Source organism: Sorghum bicolor, chromosome 1 (assembly GCF_000003195.3).
Source record: "Sorghum bicolor cultivar BTx623 chromosome 1, Sorghum_bicolor_NCBIv3, whole genome shotgun sequence".
Classification (NCBI taxonomy): Eukaryota; Viridiplantae; Streptophyta; class Magnoliopsida; order Poales; family Poaceae; genus Sorghum; species Sorghum bicolor.
The window spans coordinates 56,146,137-56,171,191 of record NC_012870.2 but is presented as its reverse complement, the minus strand read 5'-3'; the positions used below and the strand labels follow the sequence as shown (position 1 = coordinate 56,171,191).

Genomic DNA, 25,055 nt, shown 5'->3' with positions numbered 1-25,055 from the left:
TCTAATACTAGTATTATAGTATTAAAAGTTTTAATGTAGGTATTATAGTACATTTGTATATTTATTGTAAATATTTTTGCCGATATAAATATCATTTGTTGTTGTAAATTTTTTAATACTTTAATTTTTTTGTTGATGTAATTTATTTTATATAATTATAATTTTATGATAAATATTATATAAATAATGATTGATTAATTGACACATGGTGGATACATGTCTAACTTACAGACAGTATGTCACACCAACTTATAGAGTGAGTTAGACCATACTTGGACTGGGATGACACTGTTAGCCAAGTTTGTGGACATGCGGTGATCTCCTTAAAAGTTTAAGAACTTGGATGACACCCTTTGCCAAGTTTAAGGACCCATAGTGATCACCTTGAAAGTTTAGAGATCTGAATGACACTCTCTACCAAGTTTAGGGATCCACATATATCACTCTAAAAGTTGAGGGACTTAGAGGACACCTTGAGCCAAGTTGAGGAACCGTTGGTGAATTTTTCTCTATAACTAGAACCATCAGGATTGTATGAAAGCCTAGATTGAACCCTAGCACGTTGGTCAATTTTAATCCTACATAACTTTTATGCCTTTTTAAGTGACCAATGCCTGCAGCTGTCTAGCAAAAAAGATAGACTTGCACATCTTACAAACAAACTTAATGCAAGTAGAAACGCAATTCATGTCTTCATAGGTCTCCTCAAAATCATCCCAAATAGACAATTTGCGCTTACCAATGTTACCATTACCAGCAACCACTACTAGATTCGCCCAGAATTTCAACGCGCCTAAACTGTGGCAAAAGCGCCAAAAACGTTGTAATAACCGGAATGGCAACGCGCGAAAAACGTTGCGGGGTGTTGCAAGACAAACTGTGGCAAGAGGCTGTCGCAACGCTTTTCTGGTTAGTGTTGCAAATGCAGTAGTTATATCGCAACACTTGTGGTGTTGTAATCTGTGTTGTTGCTACGTTTTCTGGTGTGGTAACAGCAGCTAATACAATGCTTGAGGTGTTGCTGGAACATGTAATTGCAACATGGCCATGTCGTAGCAACTGGTGCAATAGCAACGATTAGTGCGGGTTGCAGTAGTTGTCCCAACAAATATGGTGTCCAGAAATTTGATGAACTTCTCTTGCCAAATAGGATCTGACCGGTCCATTCGCATCCAACTTGTACCATATTACCGTGACATTATCTTCTTCTCCTAGCAAAAATGTGCAAAACGAATTATGACATATATATGTACAACTTCATCACAAATATATATAATCCAAGATTATATTACAAACCAATAATTATGGAAAGCATTAAGATCAAGTGCGGCCCTGCACGCACCTAGTTTTGTTGCCGCGGGACGTTGATCACCGGCGTCCACTTGCTAATTATCAGTAATGATGTTCGATCCTTGTCCTCACGGCGCTGTAGTAGATGCCCTCCTATTGATCGATATCTCAATTGATGGAGTAGCGTCAAGCTGCGAGAGGCGCCGCCAACGACGAAGGAGAAAGGCTAGGTCACGCAGGGTTGATGATGGGCCAGCTGGGCCATTTTAATTTTCCTATAGTAATATACCAAACGACCGCCGTGATTTATTTGCAACCAAACAGATTCGTGGCAAAATGACACACTTTTGCCTTGCCTAGAACACTTGCGTTGCATTTAACAAGTACCTATTGCAATGGGCGCGAGTTCTTATTACAACGACCCAAAAGTGTGGCAATTATAGCTTATATCGCAACAGTTTCTTTATTAAGTTGCAATAACCAACAGCCTAATTGCAATGGTCCTGAGCAAGCTTGCAACGCTCCAACAACGTGGCTATACAGTCCCTCAATAGCAACTCTATACTTAATGGTTGCAAGAGCATCCGATAGTTGCAATGCTGATCAGCACTAATACCACGAAATGTCAGCATGGTAAAAGTGCAAACCTGTTGCCACGGTTTAAAAATAAAGGTTGCTATAGGAGTAACATATTGCCAAGGTATCGGAAAATGTTGCAGAACGTCTCTCTTTTACAACACAATTCCAGGCGTTGCACAGAGGGGCGTGTGGCAAGAAGGTGCAAATTTAGTAGTGAACCGAAGGAGCAGAGCTGTAGGAGTTCACAGTCGCTGGTGCTCCCTCGTCTAGATCAATTGGAGCAGTAGAGTCGTCCCCAACATCGATGGCGAACAACACAGCAGTGTCGGCTCCAATGTTATCGTCGTTCTCGCCCTCTAGGACTAGGCCAGGTGGCAAAAGGCCATCATCTTCAGCCATGGTCCCTCTAGCTCTGTTCCTTGATGGTGTAGGTGGTCGCCTTGGTCCTATGCCGCAGCTAGAGGACGAAGCATCAGCTACCGACCCACAAAAGAAATGATGCGAACAATTAGAAAAGATAAAGATTGAAGAAGAGAGAAGAGAGTGGGCCAGGAAGGACAGGGAAGGTTAGGGTTAGAGTTAGGGTTAGGATTAGGGTATACCTTTGCAACCAGAGCCTGGTGCTAGAGAGGACGCCATCCCAGAGGTTAGAGAAGATAACAATACATTGTCAATAACAACAGTGAGCGGTGTTGGAGGGACAGACAACGATAACAAACTCACACATCACCAAGATCTAGAGAGAGGAGATGGGTAGGAGAGGGAGAAGAGAGAGGCAAAGAGGGAGGCATAGACACCGGTGGCAGTCAGGTCGCGTTGAGGACACCAGGGTCCAGGTCGCAGACAGTGGCGTCAAGCTTAAGCGAGGTGAGGCAATAGGCAAGCAAATGTGACTACGAGGTGACTAAGTGAGTGCGAGAGTCGAGAGTGGCAGATTTGGGGAGGGAGACAAGTGAGGGTTAGGGTTGGGGAGGGAGGCATTGGCATTGCATTAGATGGCTTATATAGCAGGGGAGTGGAAAGAGCGTGTGGTGCGAGCGTGTTGGCAGCTGGGCTGGCTTCTCCTAAACACCATGCCTGGTTGTGCTAGCCCATAGGCTCCACTACTGAAAGGTCCTAATATGGCTAGAGGGGTGTGAATAGGCTATTAAAAATTCTACAAACTCACTAGAGCAAGAGGTTAGTAATTAACAAAGTGAAGCTTTTTGCTCTAGTTCTAATAGGGTGTTTGCAAGCCACCTATCCAACAATTCTAGTTGATATGATCACTAGGCACACAAGAGTTATGTCACTACAAGCTACACTAGTGAACTATGCTACACAAGGCAAGACTAGCAACTAAACTAGTTACACTACTTTGTGGTAAGTAAATGGAGAGGATGAGATATTTATACCGCCATGTAGGGGATGAACTAAGCACCAATATATGAACAATCAAGTAATAGGAGAATGCCAATCAAACACAATGAGACACCGATTTTTCTCCCGAGGTTCACGTCCTTACCGGCACGCTACATCCCCGTTGTGTCGACCAACGGTGGTTCGACGGCTAAGAGGTGTAGCACAAACCTTGTCCTCACTAGGACACCACAAGAACCTACCCACAAGTGAGGTAGCTCAATGACACGAGCAATCCACTAGAGTTACCTTTTGGCTATCCGCCGGGAAAAGTATAAAAGCCCTCACAATCACTAGGAGATAGCCACGAACAATCACCAACTTGTGCCAAAGGTCCTCTGCTGCCCCAAGCCATCTAGGTGGTGGCAACCACCAAGAGTAACAACAAAACCGCAGCCAAAACGATCCCCAAGTGCCACTAGATGCAATCACTCAAGCAAATGCACTTGGAATCACTCCCAATCTCACAAAGATGATTAATCTATGAAGGAGATGAGTGGGAGGTGTTTGCTTAGGCTCACAAGGATGTCAAGTATACTAGAATGCCAAGAGAGTGAGCCCTAAGCCAGCCAACAACTATTTATAAGACCCTCAAACAAATAGAGCCGTTGGCTCTTTTACTAGGCAGAAATCGAGACCACCAGACGCACAGACCCTGCGTCTGGTGCTCTAGAGGAAGCCACGTGTCAACCTTTTGACCTACGCGCGTTGATCTCCAACAGCCAAGAATGAACCACTGGACGTGCTCAAGTTAGCACCAGACGCATCCGGTGCACAACGGTCATGTGCGTAGAGAGGTCTGCAAACACACGGGGTCACCGGACCGACACCACCGGACGTGCCCTGAGCGTCCGGTCCCTTACCTAGAGAGCACTGCAAAAGCTCACAGGCACCGGACCCAAGCCACCGGACACACCCTGGGCGTCCGGTGCCCTCAGTCAGAGTCACTCATAGAGGTAAGGCAGCACCAGACGCACCAATAGGGTTTCACCTACGTCCGGTGCAGAGTGTCCGGTGCCTAACCTTAACAGAGCTAGGCATTGATAACACACCGGACACGCAGGCTCAGCGTCTGGTGCCTCCGTGGCCAGCGTCCGGCACTCCTGCAACTTCTCTAAAGTTCCCACCGGTGCAATAGAAAATATGCATTACATTTTCTTAAAAGCGTCGAATCCCGCCTCGCAAGCTTGGTGGGAGGGAGAGAGGAACCTGTAACACCCAGTCCATGGCTTAATAGGATTAATAGGAGACTCATACCAATAAGTTGCAACTTCTTTTTCAGAAGCCCATCTCCAAAGAACTCTAAAGTTAAGCGTGCTTGGCCTAGAGAAATTTAGGGATGGGTGACCGACTGGGAAGTCCTTCCTGGATGTGCGCGAGTGAGGACAAAGTGTGCAGAAAAGACTAGTGTTGGTCTGTGGGGGCTGATTATGTCCTAGAAAAGCTATCAGATGTAAGCAGGCTCGGCTTCGTGGAGGCGGGACGTTACAGAATGGTATCAAAGCTGACTCTCGCGGTTTCACGGGCGCTTGTGTCGCAGTTGCGTAGGCATGGTGTGCATGGCTGGTGTGGACCCGGAGTTATCACACAGCATGGCACATGCGCTGGCACTGGATGCACGGACCTAGCCAAGAGAGGATGTTCCTGGCTTGGGGTTGATCGACGAGGACGTCGATCTCTTAAGGGGGTGAGGATGTAACACCTAGCCCAGGGATTAATAGGATTAATAGGAGACTCATACCAACAAGTTGTAACTTCTTTTCCGGAAGCCCATCTCCAAAGAACTCTAAAGTTAAGCGTGCTTGGCCTAGAGAAATTTAGGGATGGGTGACTGACTGGGAAGTCCTTCCTGGGTGTGCGCGAGTGAGGACAAAGTGTGTAGAAAAGACTAGTGTTGATCTGTGGGGGCTGACTATGTCCTAGAAAAGTTGTCACATGTAAGCAGGCCCGGCCTCGTGGAGGCGGGACGTTACAGAACCCAAACCCCTCTCTACCATTCAACCTCCACCTCCTTCTCAAAGTGTGCCAACACCATCAAGTGTGTACCAACAAGTGCATGTGTGTTAGTATTTTCACAATTATATTCTTCGAAGGAGTTAAGTTAGCTCACTAGGTTCTAAATGCATGCACATAAACAATGACACCTAGTGGCACTTGATAACCGCTTAGCCAAAGAATTCCCCTCTTTATTGTATGGTTATCTATCCTAAATGTGATCACACCCTCTATGGTGTCTTGATCACCAAAACCAAAACCCTAAGCAATACCTTTGCCTTGATCTCCATTGGATTTTGTTTTTCTCTTTCTTCTTTTCCAAGTTGAGCACTTGATCATCTTGAGGTCATCACCATCATCACCATGATCATCACTTGGCATGTACCAACCTCATTAAGTTTACACACACTTAGTTTAGCGGTTAGTACTAGGGTTTCATCAATTATCCGAAACCAAACTAGGGCTTTCAGACGTAATAGTCAGCGCTTCTACGTATGGGCCTTGTCGAGTCTGCTTGATCCTCGAGGCCATCAGATACTTCCCTGAGAAGGATGTGCTAGAGGAAGTCAGCGCTCCAACAACTCCCAATGCGACGACTGCAGGAATTGTACACGTGTGCGTATAAGTACAGGCTAAGTACCAGGAGATATACAAGGACTCACGCAAGGGAGTGCACACGCCATCATCACCAAGTACACTGTAACAAGACCTGTCGAGCCACGTCGGTACGGGGCCTTGAGTTGACCTGCACCCATACCCCTGTCGAAGCCTACTCTAGCCCCTATACCATGTAACCCTGTGTCTCCCCTTGGCCTATAAAAGGTGACACCGGGGCTTAGAACATGGAAACCACGCATAGAACACCACGCTCCCATGCACAACAACGCCTTCACCCCTCGCTGCTAGGCTTTGAGGACTTAGAACCTCACGTGCATTTATACTTGTATTCACCCATGTACAAGCACTTAGGTGCAAGATAATACAAGCTTCTCTCCCCCTACTAGACGTAGGGCCTTCTTTTGCCCGAACCAGGATAGATCATTGTGTTCATCTTGCATCACCATCCGAAGAGGGAAGCACGCACACAAATTCACTCGTTGGTGCTACCCCCGAGGTCAAAACACCGACACCATTGATCTCTCGAATATACTCCCTCCGTACTAAAAAGAGTATAAATCTCGCTTCTCGAGAAATCAAAAGATCTTTAAATTTGATCAAGTTTATAGACGTTGTTATATACAATTAGATATCGAATTAAGTTTATTATAAATATATATATTATGATTAATCTAGTGGTACTTATTATCTATTATAAATATAAATACTTTTTAAATTAATTTGGTCAAAATTAAGAATCTTTTAACTTTTGAGAATATGAGGATTATATTTTTTTTTTGGGACGGGGTAGTAGTAGTCATGAATGGGCAGAATGTTGACGCACAGTGAGGCCTATGAGGCCTAGCTAGCACTAGCAGCATAGTCCAACCCGCAAAGCCAGCGTGCCAAACAGACACGAAGTAGGCGATAGGCGTAGCCAGTAGCCTAGCCTGCCGTGCCGCCGGTACGTGGGACTGTGGGAGCGACGACGCCCCTGCAAAAACACATTAACTGATGGCATGTGATTTTTGGTCATGGACCGCCGACCCGTACGGACGTATCACCATCATGTGTGGAGTTTGTGTGGTCCGGCTGCGGCTCATGTTGTTGTTTTTTTTTTCCTTTTTCCTTGGATTGGATTGGATGAACAAATCGATTCGTCCATGTCAGGATGATTGCCATCTAACCCGGGCGCAAAAAATGGGCCGTAGTTCCATTATCCCCTCAGGATCTATGGGCCACTTTGAGAAAGCCCATTGGGACACCGTCATCCTGGCCCAAGACCACATGTGATTCCAAGATGAGGCTGGACTAGGCCCATCCAGACGACGAAGAATATCCCAGCAGACACGTGGCGCAGCGCCTCGCCCTCCCTTGAGCTGGCGTGTGGCGTCTCTTCTTCACTTGCTGCGGGTCGGGCCTCCCTTGAGCGAAATCGGCCGCTCTTCCTCCCCATTTTTTTCTCGAGCCCATCCGCCGCCAGACAAGGGGCAAGCGAGCGAAAATCGAATGGCTCCCATCTTCGCCGCGGCGTCCCACGCGTCCCTCCTCCCCCTCTCCCACGTCGACCGCCCCGCCGCCGGCCGCCTAGTCCGTGGCACTCTCAGGCCCCACACCTCGGGCCTCCGCTTGCGCCGCCCCCCGGGGGCAACCGGGCGCGGCCGCGGGCGTGGCCGAGGAGGCATCCCCGACGAGTGGGGCGAGCGTTCGCCGCCAGGCGCCCCCGAGGCCCCCGCGCAGCCCGATCCGCTCATCGACGACGAGGACGACTCCGCCGACGGCAACTCACGCCCTATCGTCGTCGACGAGTGGGGCGAGCCCGGGGCGCCCGAGCCCGAGCCGCCCTCCGCCGCGGACCCGCCTAGCCCCGCCGCAGACGACGAGTGGGAGGAGGAGCCAGAGGCGTCGGTGCCGGACCCGACCCCGGCTCCGGCGGCGGCGGAGGAGGACGAGCAGGCGGTGAAGAGGGAGGAGCTCAAGCGCTGCTTGGTGGACACGGTGTACGGCTCCGACCTCGGCTTCCGGGCGTCCACGGAGGTCAGAGGGGAGGTCGTCGAGCTAGTCACCCAGCTCGAGGCGGCTAACCCTACTACGGCGCCCGTCGAGACATCGGATCTCCTCGACGGCAACTGGATCCTCATGTGAGTTCTTGCTATGCCCAAACACGTGACGTGACCTTTTGTCTGTTCCTAGTAAGTTGGTCGATCGATTGATTATTCAGGGCTGATGAGCTGTGTTGCTACTTGCTACTGCTGATAAGTGATAATCATCCGTGTGGCAATACGGAGTACCATTCAAATCATTGACAGGTGTGCTGAGATATGTAATGATTGGGTACGGTTCGATCCATATGCTCCCAACGCATCTGCATTCCTCCGTACTCAGAACTGAACAGCTTCTTTAGCCATGCAACTAGTGCAACCTCTGGCAATCAAACAGAAAATTACAGCTTCTATATGATGCAAGAAACCTTTACTCATGGGTCCACGAGATTTTGTTTAGGCCTTACCTATTTATTGGTTTGATTGAGACTTGAGAGGTTTGTAACCCATCGGATGTACCATTGCTATGTCATGTAATCTTAAATGAAGTAGGTCTAATATATTTAGCAATGAAATAATGGATAGATGATCGTGCCCACATATGTGCTCGCGCGCACACAACATGTTCTGCTTCTCATCATTGAGTTTTCTGGTGCTTTATTTCCGTACCTTCTTGATACAATTATATCTAACGACAAATGGTTGCGTTTTCATGTTTTCTTGATACAGTTATCTCAAAGACAAATGGTTGCCTTATCATGTTTGATCATTGACTTGCAGATATACAGCATATTCCGAGCTTCTGCCTATTCTAGCTGCTGGGGCAACACCTTTGGTCAAAGTAAAGCAGATATCCCAAGAAATTGACTCCAAAAGCATGACGATAGTCAATGCTTCAACCCTTACGACTCCATTCGCATCATTTTCATTCAGCGCAACTGCCTCTTTTGAGGTTCAAAGTCCGTCAAGAATAGAGGTATGAATTGATCGGCATGCTAGCCTGTTCGGATACATTATTCATTTTCTGGGATAACCCAGAGACAACAGTTTATTGGGTTGGAAATTAGGACTGCCATACTATGTTACTAAAAGTTGTTTCAGTCATTTACCCACTTAGCTAACTTGCCTTCGTACTCGTTGGAAATGTGGAGTTCATTTCTACAATTTTGTTTTGCTGACTGCAAAATTTGATGCACCACACTTTCAAATGACACTTCAGTGTGCAGACACCAGATGCTACATTTCTTGTGATAATTTGTCAGCTATTTATTTAAGTTGTCATGTGACAATGTGTAGATGATCAAACTTACATGCTGGTGATTAACTGAATGCAGGTCCAATTTAAGGAGGGGAGCTTTCAGCCTCCGGTAATATCATCATCTGTGGATCTACCTCAACAAATTGATATATTTGGGCAGAAGATCAGCCTGGGGCCAGTCCAGCAGGCACTGAATCCATTGCAGCAAGCATTTGCTAGCATTGCAGGGTCCATTTCTGGGCAGCCACCCCTCAAGGTACCGATTCCCGGCAACAACAGAGCTCGATCCTGGCTCTTGACTACCTACCTGGACAAAGACTTAAGGATCTCGAGAGGTGATGGAGGCTTGTTTATTCTTGCGAAAGAGGGGAGCCCTTTGCTAGATCTATTGTAAATCTGGTGCTATTATTTTTTAATCTTTGTAGTATTTGGCAATTTGTCTACCAATGAATTGCAGACTGGGGCCAATCCAGCAGGTACTGTTGTACTTCAGCAAGCTGCTGGGTACTTTTCGAAACGGAACCTTCTCTTTTGTCTGGGGGTTTTGGAATTCGTCAACGCTAGGAGAGGGGCATGATTACTGTATAGCAAGGGGAGATGGTATACTACTGTGTTTGGGAAAATCTAACACCAATCTGCATGATCAAAACTATGATCCAAGCGCTCAAACGCAGGGATAGCAGTAAAGCGTTTGTGTTAGTCTAAATATAAGCAAGCCTGCTTTACCCAAGATCAATAAAGCCACATTGTCCGACTGGAGAGCAGAAACCGGTAGTTTCCTGCCAGATAACCGGTGATGCGTCCCCGATGCATATCAGATTGTGAATATAACATGTGCTGCTAACAATGCATCGTTTTCAGTTTATGTTGCTAATTATTTATAGACCGATTACATCAAAGACTTAGCAAAAGTAGCTACTAAACTTAGCAGCTACTCCCTCTCTACAAATAAATGCACAAATAAATGCATGTCTCCTCTGATGAAAAAGTCAAACTTTTTTAAGTTTGACTAAATATATATATAAATATTCTAATATTTATCATATGTAATATGTATTATTAGATTAAGTATGACTTATATTTTCATTATATACTTATTTATAAATACAAATACTGATATTATTTGATATATTTCTAGTCAAACTTTCGAAAACGAGACCTGCATTTATTTATAGAATGAGGGAGTAACTCCGCTTCCTAAAGACTACTATCATCTAACTGCAGCTAAGAGCATTTCCAACAGTTTTGTATAATTGGTTTGGCAAATGAGGGAGTTTGCTAAGTCTCAAAAAAATATGGCAAAGGCGAAAAGAGGCAATCTTCAATGGTTTGGCAGTAATCACTTGACAAAAAAGAAAATTATGGACCCACACAATTTTTTTGTCGAGCTTTTCTCCTCCTAGCGCGTCGGGTGAATGTTCGCGGCAAATTGGATGCTCTAACATCTTCAAGGGTTTTGCATAATTGAGTTGACATTTGTTGTTGTTTGCAAACTTCTAAAACAAAATGCAAAGTCTAAAAATAGGTCATCTCCAAGGGTTTTGCATAATTGAGTTGACAATTAGCCAAAGTGGACCCGGCTGCGATTTTTTCCTTCGCGCGCTCACGATTGCCTTCGCGCGCGACTTTCCTTCGCGCGCGTAAAGTCGCCGCCGGTTCTCACGTTTTTCTCATAAGTCGCGCCGCCAGTTCTTCCTGCTCCTCACCGCTCGTTGCATGTGCCACCGCGACGACTCGTATCAAACTCGTTGCTGATCCGTCATAGGAGGGACGGAGGGCGTCCTTGAACTCATGCCGCCAGTTTTCGGCGATGGTGTTGCTCGCGATCGCGATATATGGCGCGAAGAAAGTCCGGGTCGGTGGGAGACTGGGAGACACGCGCGATCGGCCTTTTGCCAAAGCATGCGTGACTTGGTATATATGCCAAGTTTGCTCTCTCATTTGACAAGTTGCCCAAAATGCAAACTCCAAATACAAAACCATTGGATACCTCCTTTTAAGATTTTTGGCAAATTACAAAAATGCAAAGTCCAAATACAAAACCCTAACAGCTCCTTACTAGGACTGCAACCAGAACATTTTGTCGAGCGTCTTTTCAGCCGATATGTTCATAACAGTAGCAACAACGAAGGAGATGCTTCGACAGTAACAACTTGAGTTCATAAAGGAGTCTTACTTCTGAAAGAAATTTAGACGGAATTGACAGGTAAATTAGACAGAAAAAAGCACTTAAAAAGGAACTATCAACTCTGAGGAACTATCAACTCAGGTCGTGATTAGTACACCTTCACTTTTCTTCACATGACTAAACGTCTAAACCCCTTAAAACATACATGATTGCTAGATGTAACTACAGAACTATCCCCATCAGAAAACCATCCGAATCATTGCCTGCTGTTGTAATTGTACAATGACACCTCCAATGCATCACTGCTCCTTGCTCAGAAAATTGCAGAGAACAATGTCCTTGGCATTTACTGATGCCTATTGGGTTTCTTGATACAAACAGACAGCATCCTTCATCGTCATCATCTGGCCTGATGTTTGCTGGATAGATTTCGAGGATACTCAGTTAGACGAGATTCACCAAAATATATGGTACAATGGCAGTGTACAGATATCTATTCGGTTAGCAATGGATATGCATAATGATGAAAGCACACTACTGCTACCTTAATATACTTATGATCAAAGTGGTTAAAGACTTGTCATGATCATTCTTCAGACATGACCAACCCTTGGTGACACTATTCAGACATGGGGAAATTACAAAAGAGTTAGCTACATAACATGTATCACAACAATTAGCTTTGGACGTTATTTGTCTCTCCTGTTTATGTATATATAATTATATATTTATTCCATTTCGATCATCTGATTTTCGGAGTGAGAAAATTTCTGAAGAAGTTTACCATTCTCTGTAGCAGGTAATATTATGTTCAATGTGTGACAAAGGATGCTAGCATGACAAAAAAACCTCACCAAGGTTACAGATAGACAAAGGATCAGGAACCTGAAAAAGAAATTAGGATTCTTAAGTAATGAAATGTGAAAGAGAAAACCTGTCAGTATAGTTGGAAAGCTGTGACTCTACCTGACTTTCATGTCACGCAAGATCACACATCCTGCATCCTTCTAAACACTTCATGAACAGATGAGGGATCTACATCATACCTAACACCCTCACCTCCATACTGTACAAAGAGGTATTCTCTTGAAGACATTGGAGGGGGCAAAAGATCTGATACCAGCGCTAGATCTTGGTTGGGCAGTAAAGGTTCCCTTTGGTTTAGTGAGTAGTACACATCCGCCAGGAGAAGCCAGACAAGGTCAGCATCCATACAGGCAAGGCCTGCCAGTGCCCTTATAGCAGCTTCCTGCAAACTTGTCAAACTACTGTAGGCAATGCCTACCACAAGGCCACATACCTTCTTTAGTACACTTTCTAGTGCAACAGCACTTCTCTTGTTCGAAGATATTGCAGCAATCATGTCCAGGACTGCAATCTGAATCTTTTGGCTGGAGATCTCAGCCATTGGTTCCTCTGAGGTAAGCGAGGTATCCCTATATGGTAAAATGATTGCTTTTTCATCCATCTTTGATGTTCGTCGGAATGGAGATAAAGCCAGCAACCTCCAAACAATGGATCCATCCTTATGAAACCGGCGTACATAAAAATTGCCACCAGATATGATAATTACTCTACTCAACACTTCGGTGCACTTCCTAACAACTGGCTGCAAAACAACAGTATGGTAAGTGAATAACTTAAACCTCAGGAAGGTAGCATGCAATCAGGTTAAAGTTAGAGCAAAAGCAGATACCCCATAAACTAAATGTAACATGAAAACTTAAGTCCAGGAGCCAAGAAAATACAAACGTATAAATTTACTGTGTATTGACTAATACTCCCTCCGTTTTTATTTAGATATTTATCTGTTTTTTCTTGAAAAAAAAATAGTCACAATTGCATGTCCTATTTTGGTCTAGGCGCTTCATTAGGAGAGTCATAGTTAAGAGACGCCTAGTTCCTTCCACGGAATAGTTAAATCTGCATGCAGGGAGGTAGAGGGACACAAGTACTGAGTATGATGCAGCATTAGGCCCTGTTTGGTCTCCCCCTCCTAAACTTTAGTCACCTAAACTAGGGACTGAACTTTAGTCACTGGGTGTTTGGTTTGGGTGACTAAAAGAGACTAAAAGAGGCCTTTTAGTCCCTTTTAGTCAGGGTGTTTGGCTCCAAAGTCCAAAGTGACTAAAAGGTGAGGTTTAGTCCCTTTTAGTCCCTTCTAGCAATAATTTGGTGACTAGTTGGCTAAAGATCATTTAGTCCCATTTAGCCAGTGTTTGGGTGAAAAGTGACTAAATGGGACTAGATTTAGCTGACTAAACTTTAGGAGGGGCTAACCAAACAGACCCTTAATCGCACGGAGCAGAAAAACGAGAAGGATTAGCTCAGCGTTAATCTCCTCCTTGCTCTGTGCACCAAAGGCAGATACGGCATCTAAATAAAAACGGAGGGAGTATGTCAAAAATCCATAGATATCCAAACTGACCACTATAGTTCCTGACCCAAGCTCAAACAAATAAATTAGGTTTCCTTCCGTTGCAAACTACCTGTTCCATGACTAGATTACAACTAAACCTTAAAGAAATATTATGGAAGACATGAAGAATCAAGGAGTTGAACTAAAAGCTAAAGTAGGCAACATCATGCACTGTATCAAATTCAAATGTTCCACCGGAGTAATGTTCAAAACCATATTGGGTGTCCCATAATAAAAACTAATAAAAGAAAAGAAGAGGGGGACTAGACCCTGGTCCTAGTCAATACGTTTAGCTGGTAAGTCATGGCAGAAAGTACTGCTGGCTGATTTGTTGTGAGAGAAAAACACTGCTGAATGGCTGACAGATTCGGCTGATAAGCTCAAGCGATGGAAAACCAGATGTGAAAAAACCTACCACTGAGATCTTGTTCCTTAGACAGATAACCAAGTAAGGCCATAGTTTATTCATTGCTGGGAGTAGCCTATTTTCATCGACATCTTCAGTGGCATCTGTACCATCAAGAAGCTCGTCAAATGAAAGAAACTGGATGGCCTCCTCAATAACTCCTTTGCTTTGACATTCACACTTATAAGCCTCCTCAACCTTGGCAATAGATATAGTGGTATTCTGGAGACAGCAGATAACATTGATGTTATGCCTACAACTGTCAGAAATAACTTCTGCACTGTGACGAAACAGGAAATTTGAGGTATATGTTACTAATGTAACATTGCAGGATTTTTTTTTTCATCAATACTTTTTTTTAAAAAAAATGACAGTATAGATTATGGCATGATAACTATGTCTCCAAGTAATATAAGGTAGCAAGACTGCAAAATCAGTTGGAATGATAAAAAAATACAGTGTTATCCCATTAATTAATACAAAAATTGGAAAACAAATAACTCTACATAGCTATCCCACGGTATTGTATAGGCATACACTAGTTATTCATTGATATAAAGAACAATTATCGACCAAGTTAATAAAAATCAATATTTGGAATATCATTGCAAATGATGGCTGAAAGAATAGCAAAGAAAACAGTGCAAGCACATGCGAAAGACAAGGCCATATAAACTATTAAGAAGGTGACGTTTTCCTTCCAAGCAAAAGAATGAAATAAAAATTACAACTTCAATTTATTAAAAAGCATTGTCCTTACAGAAAAAGAAAATACCTCCACAATGTCAAGGGCCACAAGACATGCTGCTTCCTTAATCGAAGAGAGAAGCGGGATGGCAGCTGACAAACAAGAGCCTGCAAGAGACCCAACTATTCTCCTATATCTTCTCATCTCATTTAGCTTACAAAGTAAATCCTCCCAGTATTCCAAGCTCATAAAATAAGGTCGAGCATCAACATCCATTCTTTCTGATGCAATAACGAAGACAGGATATTAGTGATACTACAATGTGAGGTCCCCATGAATAAAGTAAATCAAAAAATTTCATACGAAGTGCCAAAAAAAACAAGAAGCCAGTTTGGATGTAGGTATTTAGCCTCAGAATTTGGAATTGGTATTGAGTAGCTTTGAATGCCGCTGTGCCGTTGTTTGGATGGTTAAGAAGTCGGAATTGGAAATTTGACCCCAATACGAAGTGATATTCACTATACTTGCATCCCCTCATCTTCAATACCGAGCCCTTGCCTTCCGTATTGCTCCGCATACCCGCCCGGGCCCTCCCCAACGCGCCGCCGCCCAACGAGCCACCCCCAAAGCTCCGCCGGCCGACATGCCCTCCAGACCCGACGTGCTGCTGCCCGATGAGCCACCCCCGATGCGCCACCCGACATGCCTCCACCTCCGATGTGCCGCCCCCCCCCCCCCCCCCCCAATGCACCTCCACTGTCTTTCCCATGGCAGCGGCCAGCGGGCCCTTCACTTCTACCCTATGGCTGGCAGCTGGCGGGCCCTTCACTTCTGTCCCATGGCCAGCAGCCGGAGGACTCCTCTCTTCCTCCATGGTCAAAGGTCGGCGAGCCCTTCTCTTCTTCCCAATGGTCAGCGGGCCGTCTCCTTTTCCGACTGGCGCCTCTTTCTAGGATTCCAGAAGCTAATTGGATAATGAATAGTCATCCAAACAACAGAATTTGAATCGTGGCCAATTTTAATACCAAGGCTGATTTGGTATTGAACCCAATTCAATTACATGTCCCTGAATATCTACATCCAAACAGAACCTAAACCACATTTTGCAGGACACAACAGTTGGACCACGTTACGTCGCAGAGTGTTCCAGAACACCATACAGCAATGACAACAGCAAAGCATTTATTCCCAAGCAAGTTCAGTAGAGCATAGATGGAAAGTGAATACAACAGGAAATGTTTTATAGCATGGTACTAAAAATGATAGTTGACTACCATCATGTTTAAATATCTGCTATTTCAGATCCCAAGTCTCTTGGTTGGGCTCTGCGTATGAGATGGGTGTGGCTGCAAAAAACAGAGCCTCATCGCCCTTGGGCTGCTCTTCCTGTACATGTACCTGATCAAGTGAGAGCCTTCTTCTCTGTTGCAGTAGAGTCTATTGTTGGAAATGGTGCAAACACTCTTTTCTGGACAGATCGATGGCTCCATGGGAAATGTATTGCAGACCTTGCCCCTTGCCTTTTCTCGGTTATCCCTAAAAGGAGGGTCAAGCAGCGCACTGTCCAGGACGCCCTCACTAATCATGCTTGGACTTCAGACATTCGGGGTGCTCTCACAGTGGGTGTCTTTGCTGAATATTTCCAATTATGGGATCTTTTGATAGGTTTTCAGCTACTTCCAGAGGTTGAAGATAAACATGTTTGGAGGCTCTCTTCTAATGGACAATACTCAGCTAAGTCGGCGTATGATGGATTCTTTTTGGGGTCTACGATTTTTGGACCATGGGAAAGAATATGGAAATCTTGGGCACCGCCCAAATGTCGTTTCTTTATGTGGCTGGTTGCACACAACAAGTGTTGGACAGCTGATCGCTTGGCACGTCGTGGGTTGCCTCATCCAGAATCCTGCCCTCTCTGTGACCAAGAAGACGAGACCATTGACCATCTGCTTGTCCATTGTGTATTCGCAAGAGAATTTTGGTTCAGACTGTTCAGACAGGTCGGGCTTCATAACCTGTCCCCTCAGCCTTCTGAGTTGTCCTTCCATGCTTGGTGGGAGAAAGTTAGCAGCACTTTGTTGATGGGCTGATGAGGCAAGGTGTTAATTCTCTTATCATTCTTGGAGCTTGGACTATCTGGAACCATCGTAATGGGTGTGTCTTTGATGGAGCAAATCCAAATTTAGCCGGTGCTCTGATCATCGCCGGCGAGGAGCGCCGCATGTGGTCTGCGGCGGGGGCTCGAGGGCTTTCTTTCTTATCTGCCCTCCTCCCTAGTAGTTAGCTTGTCTAGCTTAGTTTTGGTCGCCTTGTGTTCTTTCTGTCATCGGTGCAAATGTAATCTTTGTTCTGTTGGAGGGTGAGTGTGAGTGTGAGTGTTAGTGTGAGTGTGAGTGTGTTTGTGTTGTGTGGTGTGTGTTGTGTTGTTTGGGCTCTCGCCCTTTTCTCTCTTCTTAATATAATGAAACGCAGCTCTCCTGCGTTTTCGAGAAAAAAAGATATGAACATTTAAAATTTTAAAGGAAAGTAAAAGAAGAAATAAATAAATGGGTGCAAGTATCATAGGATATATGAATCAGATCTTCAACCAAGAATTTGAGGGGCATATTAGCATACCATGCATTATCAAATATCAGTAGACAAAATAGAAAATGAGAAACAAAACTCCTACGATGATATAGTGGAGCTTATGTGCTTATTGATCATTTGTCAATGATAATAAAGCTACAACCCAATCTAGGTGCTGAAGAACATACTGAAAAACAAGAATTGAGTCGTGTCAAGCTATTACCAGATATTGCACTGGATTCCATTCTCTTCTCAATCGTATTTTTTACTTCTTGACCCTCAGAACTGACCTTCACATAAAATGATTGAGCCTCATCTGGCAAACAAGTAGATTCATGTCTACATGCCTTGGAAATCTCAGAAACTGCCTAGATAAACCAAAAGGGCGCACAGAAATAAATTACTTACTCAAATAAAAAATTCAGTATTATCAGTAATGCATGGGAACACCTTACAAAGAAAAAGATGATGAAAACAAGTACTCCCTCCATTCTCTTTTATAAGGCGCAAATGCATATCAAGATGGAAACCTTAAAATCTTTGACCAATAATTCGGCTAACAATTTTTAATCATTATAATACAAACTTGATATGATTAGATTTGTAATTAAATACACTATCCAGTTATCATAAGTTTATAAGTATAAACATGTAATATAAATAATTTAGGAGACCATGTCATTGTTAAATTGTGCCTTATAAAAGAGAATGGAGGGAGTACATCTGACAGGAATAATAGTGGCATGGATAATCTTGCACATACCAATGTAAATATTACCATAGATTTATCCATGTGTGCATTTGACTTTGAATAGAATTTTTGAGTTTATAAAAAATTATGTACTTATATACACTCCCTCGGTTCCAAATTGTAAGTCATTTTAGCTTTGTCCTAAGTCAACCTTAACTAAATTTGACCAAGTTTATTGAAGAATACATTATCAAGATGTATTTCATGGTGCATATAATGGACCTTTTGATGTTGCAGATGCTTGTGCTTTTTTCTATAGATCGAGTCAAAGCTAGGGAAGTTTAACTTAGGCCAGTCCAGTGGGAGTTTCATTCGCATTTAATGACGTGGCACAGAAATTATGAAGAGAAAGAGAGAGAGAGAGAGAGAGAGAGGATGAAACCCAGCGGCCAGCACGCACAGTTACCACTTACCAACACATTGGAAACAGAGTGAAACTCCACTAGGAGCGTTATATTCCATCCCCATGCATTGGAAACTGAGTGGAACTCCACTGGGAGCATTTCATTTCATAACATTATCCAACATTTAAATATTGTCACACCCGGCCCAATTTGGAATTTGGCCCGTGGTGGACCATGTGCATATTATGAGATAACTGTGGAGGGTTTAGTCCCACCTTGGTTGTTAAGGGTGGGTTAGACCAACATATAAGGCTTCTAGAGTCCATCCCACCATCCTTGGGTTAATCCTTTTACGCGAAGCGAGGACGAAAGCGTAAGTGGGATGGTGGTAGGTGTGGTTCACTCAGCGTGCGAGTGGATCTAAGCCGTTTGGACTCTGGGGCGTTACAAATATGTAAGCCTATGAAACTGTAAAATGAAGGTATGCATTGTGGGTCTTGTTTCATTTCATTTCCCACAAGTTACTCATGGAAACAGTGCAATGAAATCTAGCACTAAGAATGAGAATGGCCCCAGAACAAAGCTGAAACGACTTACAATATGGAATGGAGGGAGTGTTCATTTAATTAAGAGATAATATAACAAGCCATTTTATTAGAAAGACTTGTCTAAAATTGTCATTGTACTACTGAGTACTGATTATTGTCCTAGCACACACCAACTTTGTGGAGTCAATAACGAATAATACTAAAGCCTCCATAAAAATGTGATCCAGCTGTGCAAAGGTATCAAACTTGGCGAACTCATGTGCGTCAATACGTGCAAGTCATAACCTCAGACAACATAAACAGACACATAAGCTCAAAAACATCCCATTTCAGTCAAATATAACGAAGTGTAACATTGTAAAAATATGTACAGAATAATACCTTCAGAAATGGAACAGTTAAATGTGGGTGATCATGCCTGCCAAGAACCTCTAGCTCAGAAGAAACTGCTTGCATCTGTAAGAATTTAAATGCATCATAATGAATCACATATATTTATCTTGCTTGCAAATTTAGGTTTCTTTTGTATTAAAGGAAATCCCTTATTCCTTACCACCCTATCTAGATTGTCATATCCCCACCATTGTATAATAAGAATGAAGAGTTCAAAAATAAAAGTGAACTAATTCAAGAATAGTTGTGGGCATCAATGTGCCAAGTTGGCAGACGCATTGCTGCTTTGTGGATTGCAATTTTTTCTTAAAAGCACACAGCTAATTTTAAAAATACAGCCATCCTACATCATACCGGTTCTTCCAAGAATGGCAAGATATCACGAGAAGCACCAATGTAACACAGCATGGAAGCAAGAACATCAGGGACATGGGGGTTCAGGTCCAGGTGACGCAATTGCCTGCAAAGAGAATCAATAATGTAGTCTGCATTCGCAACAACAAACTGGCCAACCTGTACAGGCAGGAAGACTTTTTAAATACACTATCAAATAATGATTACAAAAGTCATAGCATGAACCAAGACAACATATTACCGAACAATAACCGCCAGCAGTAGCAAGGGCTCTTAGGACAGCATCAGACGCAGTTCTTATCTGAGCACTTGAACTGATAAGTTCACGGAGCAGAAGATAAAGGGAAGAGTGCATAAACCCACTAAGTGCAAAATCTTGACCAAGAAGAACACCCAAGACTCCAATTCCTTCAAGCACAACCTAAAGCAACAAAATAAAAACTTGAGCAGACAAGATATATTCCAAATGGATATACTTATAGAGTAGAAAAAAAAAGAAAGTGAAACAGATCCAATTTATGAATCAAAATTATCCACTATTACCGTGTGCAGCGCAGTTGTATCACGGTAGAAGTGCAATGGCAGGTTCAACTCTATTAGGCGTAGCTCAGTGTCCTTCTCTGTTGGAAGATCCCACACTTCTGGTGATACATATTCATGCAGAATACTGCCAATGCAATGAAGAATGTTGTCTTTAGTGCCCTTTTGTTCATTAAAGCCCCACACTTCTCTTTCATTAGTAACTCCATTATGTTCAACACAAGCAAGCAGTTGATTTTTCTGACAAACTGTCCTTGACATCTGTGCTGATCTATTGTTGAAAAGTTGTAAAAACGCACCAAGGGATCGACCTGACAAACCATACATGAGTTCATTGAGCATGCAGACAGCTGAACTTGCTTGGCGTAATGTTTGTCCAGCTTCACTTTTCATGTACCACCGCTGCAGACCATCTTTGTAAATACCTTTTTCTCTCAGCTCAGTGCTCAACCTCCTAAATTGATCGAGCAGAATATCAACAAAGAGAGATAAGGATGCAGCAGTTCCTTTCCCTAGCATCAATAAACAAATAAATATGATGAGCGACGATTACAACATAAAAATGGTATCCTTTATTTCCTCTCAAAAAAATGATACCGTTCATAATGCGGAAAGTGGAATAGCCCATGAATCATAGATTTGACAAGCAAAGTAATTCACAAGGTACCTGAAACTGTTGATAGGCCAACAAGTCTAATTATTCCAGCAAGAACCCCGTAAAGCTTCTGACTACCAGCATGAGAAAACCATGGAGGCACATGGGGCAACTCATATTCAACTGTACCAAGTAATGCATTTGGCAAAGCATTATCATGGATAACAGATATTTTGGAGGCTGCAGATGTCGACATGGCATGCAGAGATTTGTTAGTTGTATCTTTAGCATAGGCACCACTCTTCAACTCAGCAACTGAATAAAGATACCCAATAGATAGTGGCTTCGATACAATTAGCTTGTCCATGGAACCAGAAAACTGTGAGCTATGACCTATGCATAAACCCAAACAATCAAAGAAACGAGCAGCAATAACCTGCAAGGGTAATCAGTTTCAAAGTCCAACAGAAAAATGACAGATACAAACAAGGAATCAAATCAAGCCAGGAGGGGAATCATATATCTATGTAAGAATTGTCAAGAACGTCCAGGAGAGAGTGAGCTCACAGAAGAACCGTGAAGATGATTTATCAGAAACTGAGGGCCAGCATAAAAGGTCAGAGCCAACAACATCCTAGCATGTGAAAGTGCGGTTGTCTCCTCGCTTCCAAGTACCACCTGTGGTAGCCTTTCAACCAGCCTTGCTTATAATACAAAAAAAGAGTTAAACCTTTGCTTTCACAGGCCATCATCAACTTTAGCTGTTTCAGGAATGAAAGTGGTGCGAACCTAGTAAAGGTATCAGAAATCTCATTTTCTGTTACAAGATTGTGGCCCTGGTTGAAAAGATAATCAAGAGCATCTTGTGCAGCCTCAGACACAGCTGCAGCATCATCACATGCCAGAACACATAAGCATTCCTGCAACAAAAAAATTACAAAATAAAAAAATATAGCATTGGGTAAAGCACTAAGAGAATGCTACAAAAGGCTAACATATGCATGGTAAATCAATTCAAATGATACAATGCATGCAGCTATGATGACAAAGTTGTAAAATATGTGTACATAATTATAGCTTTCTGCTCTCAATGGTAACAAAAATACTAAAGTTCACATACCAAAAGTAGCATCTTGGTTCTTTTTAATGTAGAACTGCAACTAGACAAAAGCCCTTTTACACCGCTAACCACCGACTTCCTCACCTTCTCAGATGAATGAATAGCAAGCTGCAAAAAATGACATAATGTTAAGCCAACTTAAAGAATAGCCCGTTTGGAACACAGGAATCGTACATGAATTTCCCAGGAATCAGTTCTATGTCATAGGAAAAACGCAGGAACAGGGAAAAATTCCCACATTCCGAACAGGGCACATTTATTTTTAACTGTAAGATAACCAAAGGGAAACATACATGTGGGAATGTGGCACAAAGCAATTTATCAACATTACTAGTTGTTTCCTCAAGCCATTTTTTGTTCCGCTTCACATGTAGTGCCTTTCTATCAGCAAAGGAATTATTGACATTGGAGATAGAGTCATCTGTAGTCTCATCATGGCCTATCTCGTCAGATAAACTTTTGGTTGGTAACTGGCGAAGCATCTGCAATACATGCTCAGTTGAACCGCTGCCACCAGGAGAATGAGAATGATTCTCATTCATGTGCTTACCAAGTGCACTAAGATTTTCCTTGTCATTTAGGACTATCATCAAAGCTTCAGTCAATCCAAGAATGGCTTGTTCAGTACTCAAAGAATTCCCAGCAGCACCACTAATCATAGCCTTAGCTGTGTAGAGAACCTTCCCAAGGCGACTGACAATTCCAGGAAGGAAAAAGGCAAGTGCGTCAGCAGAGCCTACCTGACAAAAAAACAAGAGGTAAATGAATTGTAGGCATGATGGGCAAAGAAAAGGAATAGTCTAAGCATAAGAAATTATGCTGCAATAAATAAAACTACTGAGAAACACCTTCATGCAACAAGAAATCTGTCACAAAAAGGTAGGTACTAGTGCATGCCAAGCACAAATACAAGGCTGATCCTCTTGCGCAATAAGATATTATTGTATCATTCATATATGGTAGTAGGAATAAATAACATTAGCTGAACATTTTTTAAGACGAGTACTGATAGTAATTATGCCAATTGGGCCACCAATCCAAAGCTAACTATTCACACTCCACACTACCCAGACATAGTCAGAGTTTGATGCACTCTGTAGATTCATTAACCAAGGCTGGACAGAAGAACTCGGGAAGTTTGCGACAACTAAAGATCCAGATCACAAAACTACATTTTAATAATTTGAGAAAGGATATCAAGATTTTAAAAGAACTAAGGTACTACTATCAACTGCATAGCAAGGAGAATTGTAACCTATGGTATGCTTAGGGATCCTCAAAAAAATATGTGCTCAAGAAGCATTTCTGCATGGATGCATCACGGGAGCTTGTATATATCTTCTTACCTTGCCAATAAGGATGCGCAGAGTGTGCAATGATTCCTTCCTAACATCTGCACTTCCACGGTGCCCTCTTGATGCCTCAAGTTCTGATGCCTTTCATATGAAATCAAAGCAAATCAGAATTAAAGCTGTGTCACCCCCAAGAACAAATTGATACACATGTATATTCAGGAATGGCAGCCATACTTGTAGAAGAAGTGAGAGCCAATGTCCTACAGCAGCTGAAGCATTTTGTGACTGCAGGAATGCAAGCAAGCACTCCTCTGGCTGTGCGGAGTAATTTGAGCGGGATACACTTACAACCTCCAAGCCTGTACTGGTTGGGGTCGTAGGTAACAATGTTCCTTGTTTGCAAGAACAAAAATTGTCCAAGCATGGCTGTAGCTGCAAAACCAAGGCCTTGAAGCATCTTATAATTGCACCACGGAATTCCTCTGAAGCCTCTGAAGGTGAAAGCATAGCTCCGGAAGTCAACTTTTTCAGCATTGCTAACATCTAGAAAGGAAAAGGAAAAGAACAGTAAGAGTGACGAACAGAATCACACTATGTGCCTAAGTCATTTCATACTGTCCCGGAATCAACCATTGAAACAAGTATTAGTCCATGCCATCCTAAACTGACCCAAAATAAACTATTGAAACAAGCACTACTTATTTAAACTGCAGAGTCAGGTTCTCAGTAAAGGAGTCAGGTTTTCAGTAAAGCAGCTAGAGCTAACTGGTGGATTGTAGTTAAGGGATCCGTGAGATGAGTAGATTAGCAGAGTTAAGCGGGTGACCTGATTGACAGAGGTGAGGCGGCACTTGGTGAGGAGGACCTCAAGGCAGGTCAACCCAACTTCGGCGACGGCATCACTGATATCAATGCCCCCTGCACCCTGCCCCGGTGCATTGCTTTGCTTCCTGCACTGCACCGCCGCATCCAGGAGCAGGAGAAGTGGAAACACTGTATAACTGAGACGGAAGAAGACGAAACACAAAATTAACAGACCCAAACCAAAACCCAAAACAGCAAAAACAAGTGCAGGAGAAGTGAGGATTACTCGAAGCAGAGCTGCAGCGCCGGGGCCGGGGCGGCGCGGAGGAAGGCGGCCATTTCGCGGAGGGAGGAGGCGGAGCTGGAGGCGGGGCGGCGACTGCGGAGGAGGTCGAGGAGAGCGACGGTGTGGGGCTTGAGCTGGGCGAAGACGGCGGCTAGGGTTTCGTCGGAGGCCGCCGCCGCCTCCATCTCCACCTAAATCAGTTGCGACGGCGATGAGGAGCCGCGCTGTGGCCTGCGGGATCGCTCCGTTGCGCTTGCCTGCTTCCAGTACAGGCCCGCAAGGTTTTCAGGACGTGCCTAGTGGAGACGACACGATGACGTCTTTTGGGGTTCTTCTGGAAGCGCCAAGCGGCGACGAGCGGCAGAGCGGGTCAGCGACGTGCGGCGTGCGGCGAGCGGGCGAGTCGCGCGAGTGCGAGGTGAGCTGCGACCGCGAGAGTACGAGACCTAACTGGGCACCGTCGAACTGCTGCCGGGCCTTGTCTGGGCCAATACGAGATCGAACGCGGCCCACGACGCCTCAGCTCTGCGCCTAGTTACCGACTTAGCATGTTTTGTTGGGTGGCCAACTTGAGCTAAAATGTAAGTGGATGTTTGGTTGGCAGCCATAATCTACCACAACTAACTTTAGGTAAGTGTGGCAAGCCACAAAAAATAT

At 43.8% G+C, this 25,055-nt stretch overlaps 2 protein-coding genes across 4 annotated transcripts; one reads left to right on the top strand and one right to left on the bottom strand.

Moving 5' to 3' along the window:
* On the top strand, window positions 7,292-9,782 carry LOC8055139 (probable plastid-lipid-associated protein 3, chloroplastic). The gene is made up of 3 exons (XM_002467397.2): window positions 7,292-8,000; window positions 8,682-8,877; window positions 9,236-9,782. The coding sequence occupies exons 1-3, from the start codon at window positions 7,369-7,371 to the stop codon at window positions 9,551-9,553; spliced, it is 1,146 nt and encodes a 381-aa protein (XP_002467442.1). The 5' UTR covers window positions 7,292-7,368; the 3' UTR covers window positions 9,554-9,782.
* LOC8055598 lies at window positions 11,197-24,790 on the bottom strand. Of its 3 annotated transcripts, XM_021446593.1 has the most exons (20): window positions 24,399-24,786; window positions 24,135-24,309; window positions 23,543-23,851; window positions 23,360-23,449; window positions 22,307-22,753; window positions 22,014-22,121; window positions 21,683-21,813; window positions 21,461-21,593; window positions 20,966-21,329; window positions 20,302-20,810; window positions 20,000-20,179; window positions 19,759-19,917; window positions 19,393-19,467; window positions 17,592-17,736; window positions 14,888-15,081; window positions 14,122-14,334; window positions 12,254-12,896; window positions 12,072-12,172; window positions 11,832-11,906; window positions 11,197-11,706 (listed from the first exon to the last, which is right to left on the bottom strand). In XM_021446593.1, the coding sequence occupies exons 1-17, from the start codon at window positions 24,581-24,583 to the stop codon at window positions 12,276-12,278; spliced, it is 4,038 nt and encodes a 1,345-aa protein (XP_021302268.1). In that variant the 5' UTR covers window positions 24,584-24,786; the 3' UTR covers window positions 11,197-11,706; window positions 11,832-11,906; window positions 12,072-12,172; window positions 12,254-12,275. The 3 variants fall into 3 exon arrangements, with proteins under 3 accessions (XP_021302268.1, XP_021302270.1, XP_021302266.1); XM_021446595.1 differs by lacking the exon at window positions 11,832-11,906 and having other exon boundaries at window positions 12,254-12,892; window positions 24,399-24,790; XM_021446591.1 differs by lacking the exon at window positions 11,832-11,906.

Excerpts from the sequence above, each read along its gene's own strand:
- LOC8055598 (XM_021446593.1), bottom strand. The coding sequence starts at position 24,583 with ATGGAGGCGGCGGCGGCCTCCGACGAAACCCTAGCCGCCGTCTTCGCC. Across the intron at positions 23,852-24,134 it reads GCCTCACCTCTGTCAATCAG|ATGTTAGCAATGCTGAAAAA; the intron begins GTCACCCGCTTA and ends TTTCCTTTCTAG. Across the intron at positions 22,754-23,359 it reads TGCGCATCCTTATTGGCAAG|GTAGGCTCTGCTGACGCACT; the intron begins GTAAGAAGATAT and ends TTTTTTTGTCAG.
- LOC8055139 (XM_002467397.2), top strand. The coding sequence starts at position 7,369 with ATGGCTCCCATCTTCGCCGCGGCGTCCCACGCGTCCCTCCTCCCCCTC. Across the intron at positions 8,001-8,681 it reads GACGGCAACTGGATCCTCAT|ATATACAGCATATTCCGAGC; the intron begins GTGAGTTCTTGC and ends ATTGACTTGCAG. Across the intron at positions 8,878-9,235 it reads AAAGTCCGTCAAGAATAGAG|GTCCAATTTAAGGAGGGGAG; the intron begins GTATGAATTGAT and ends AACTGAATGCAG.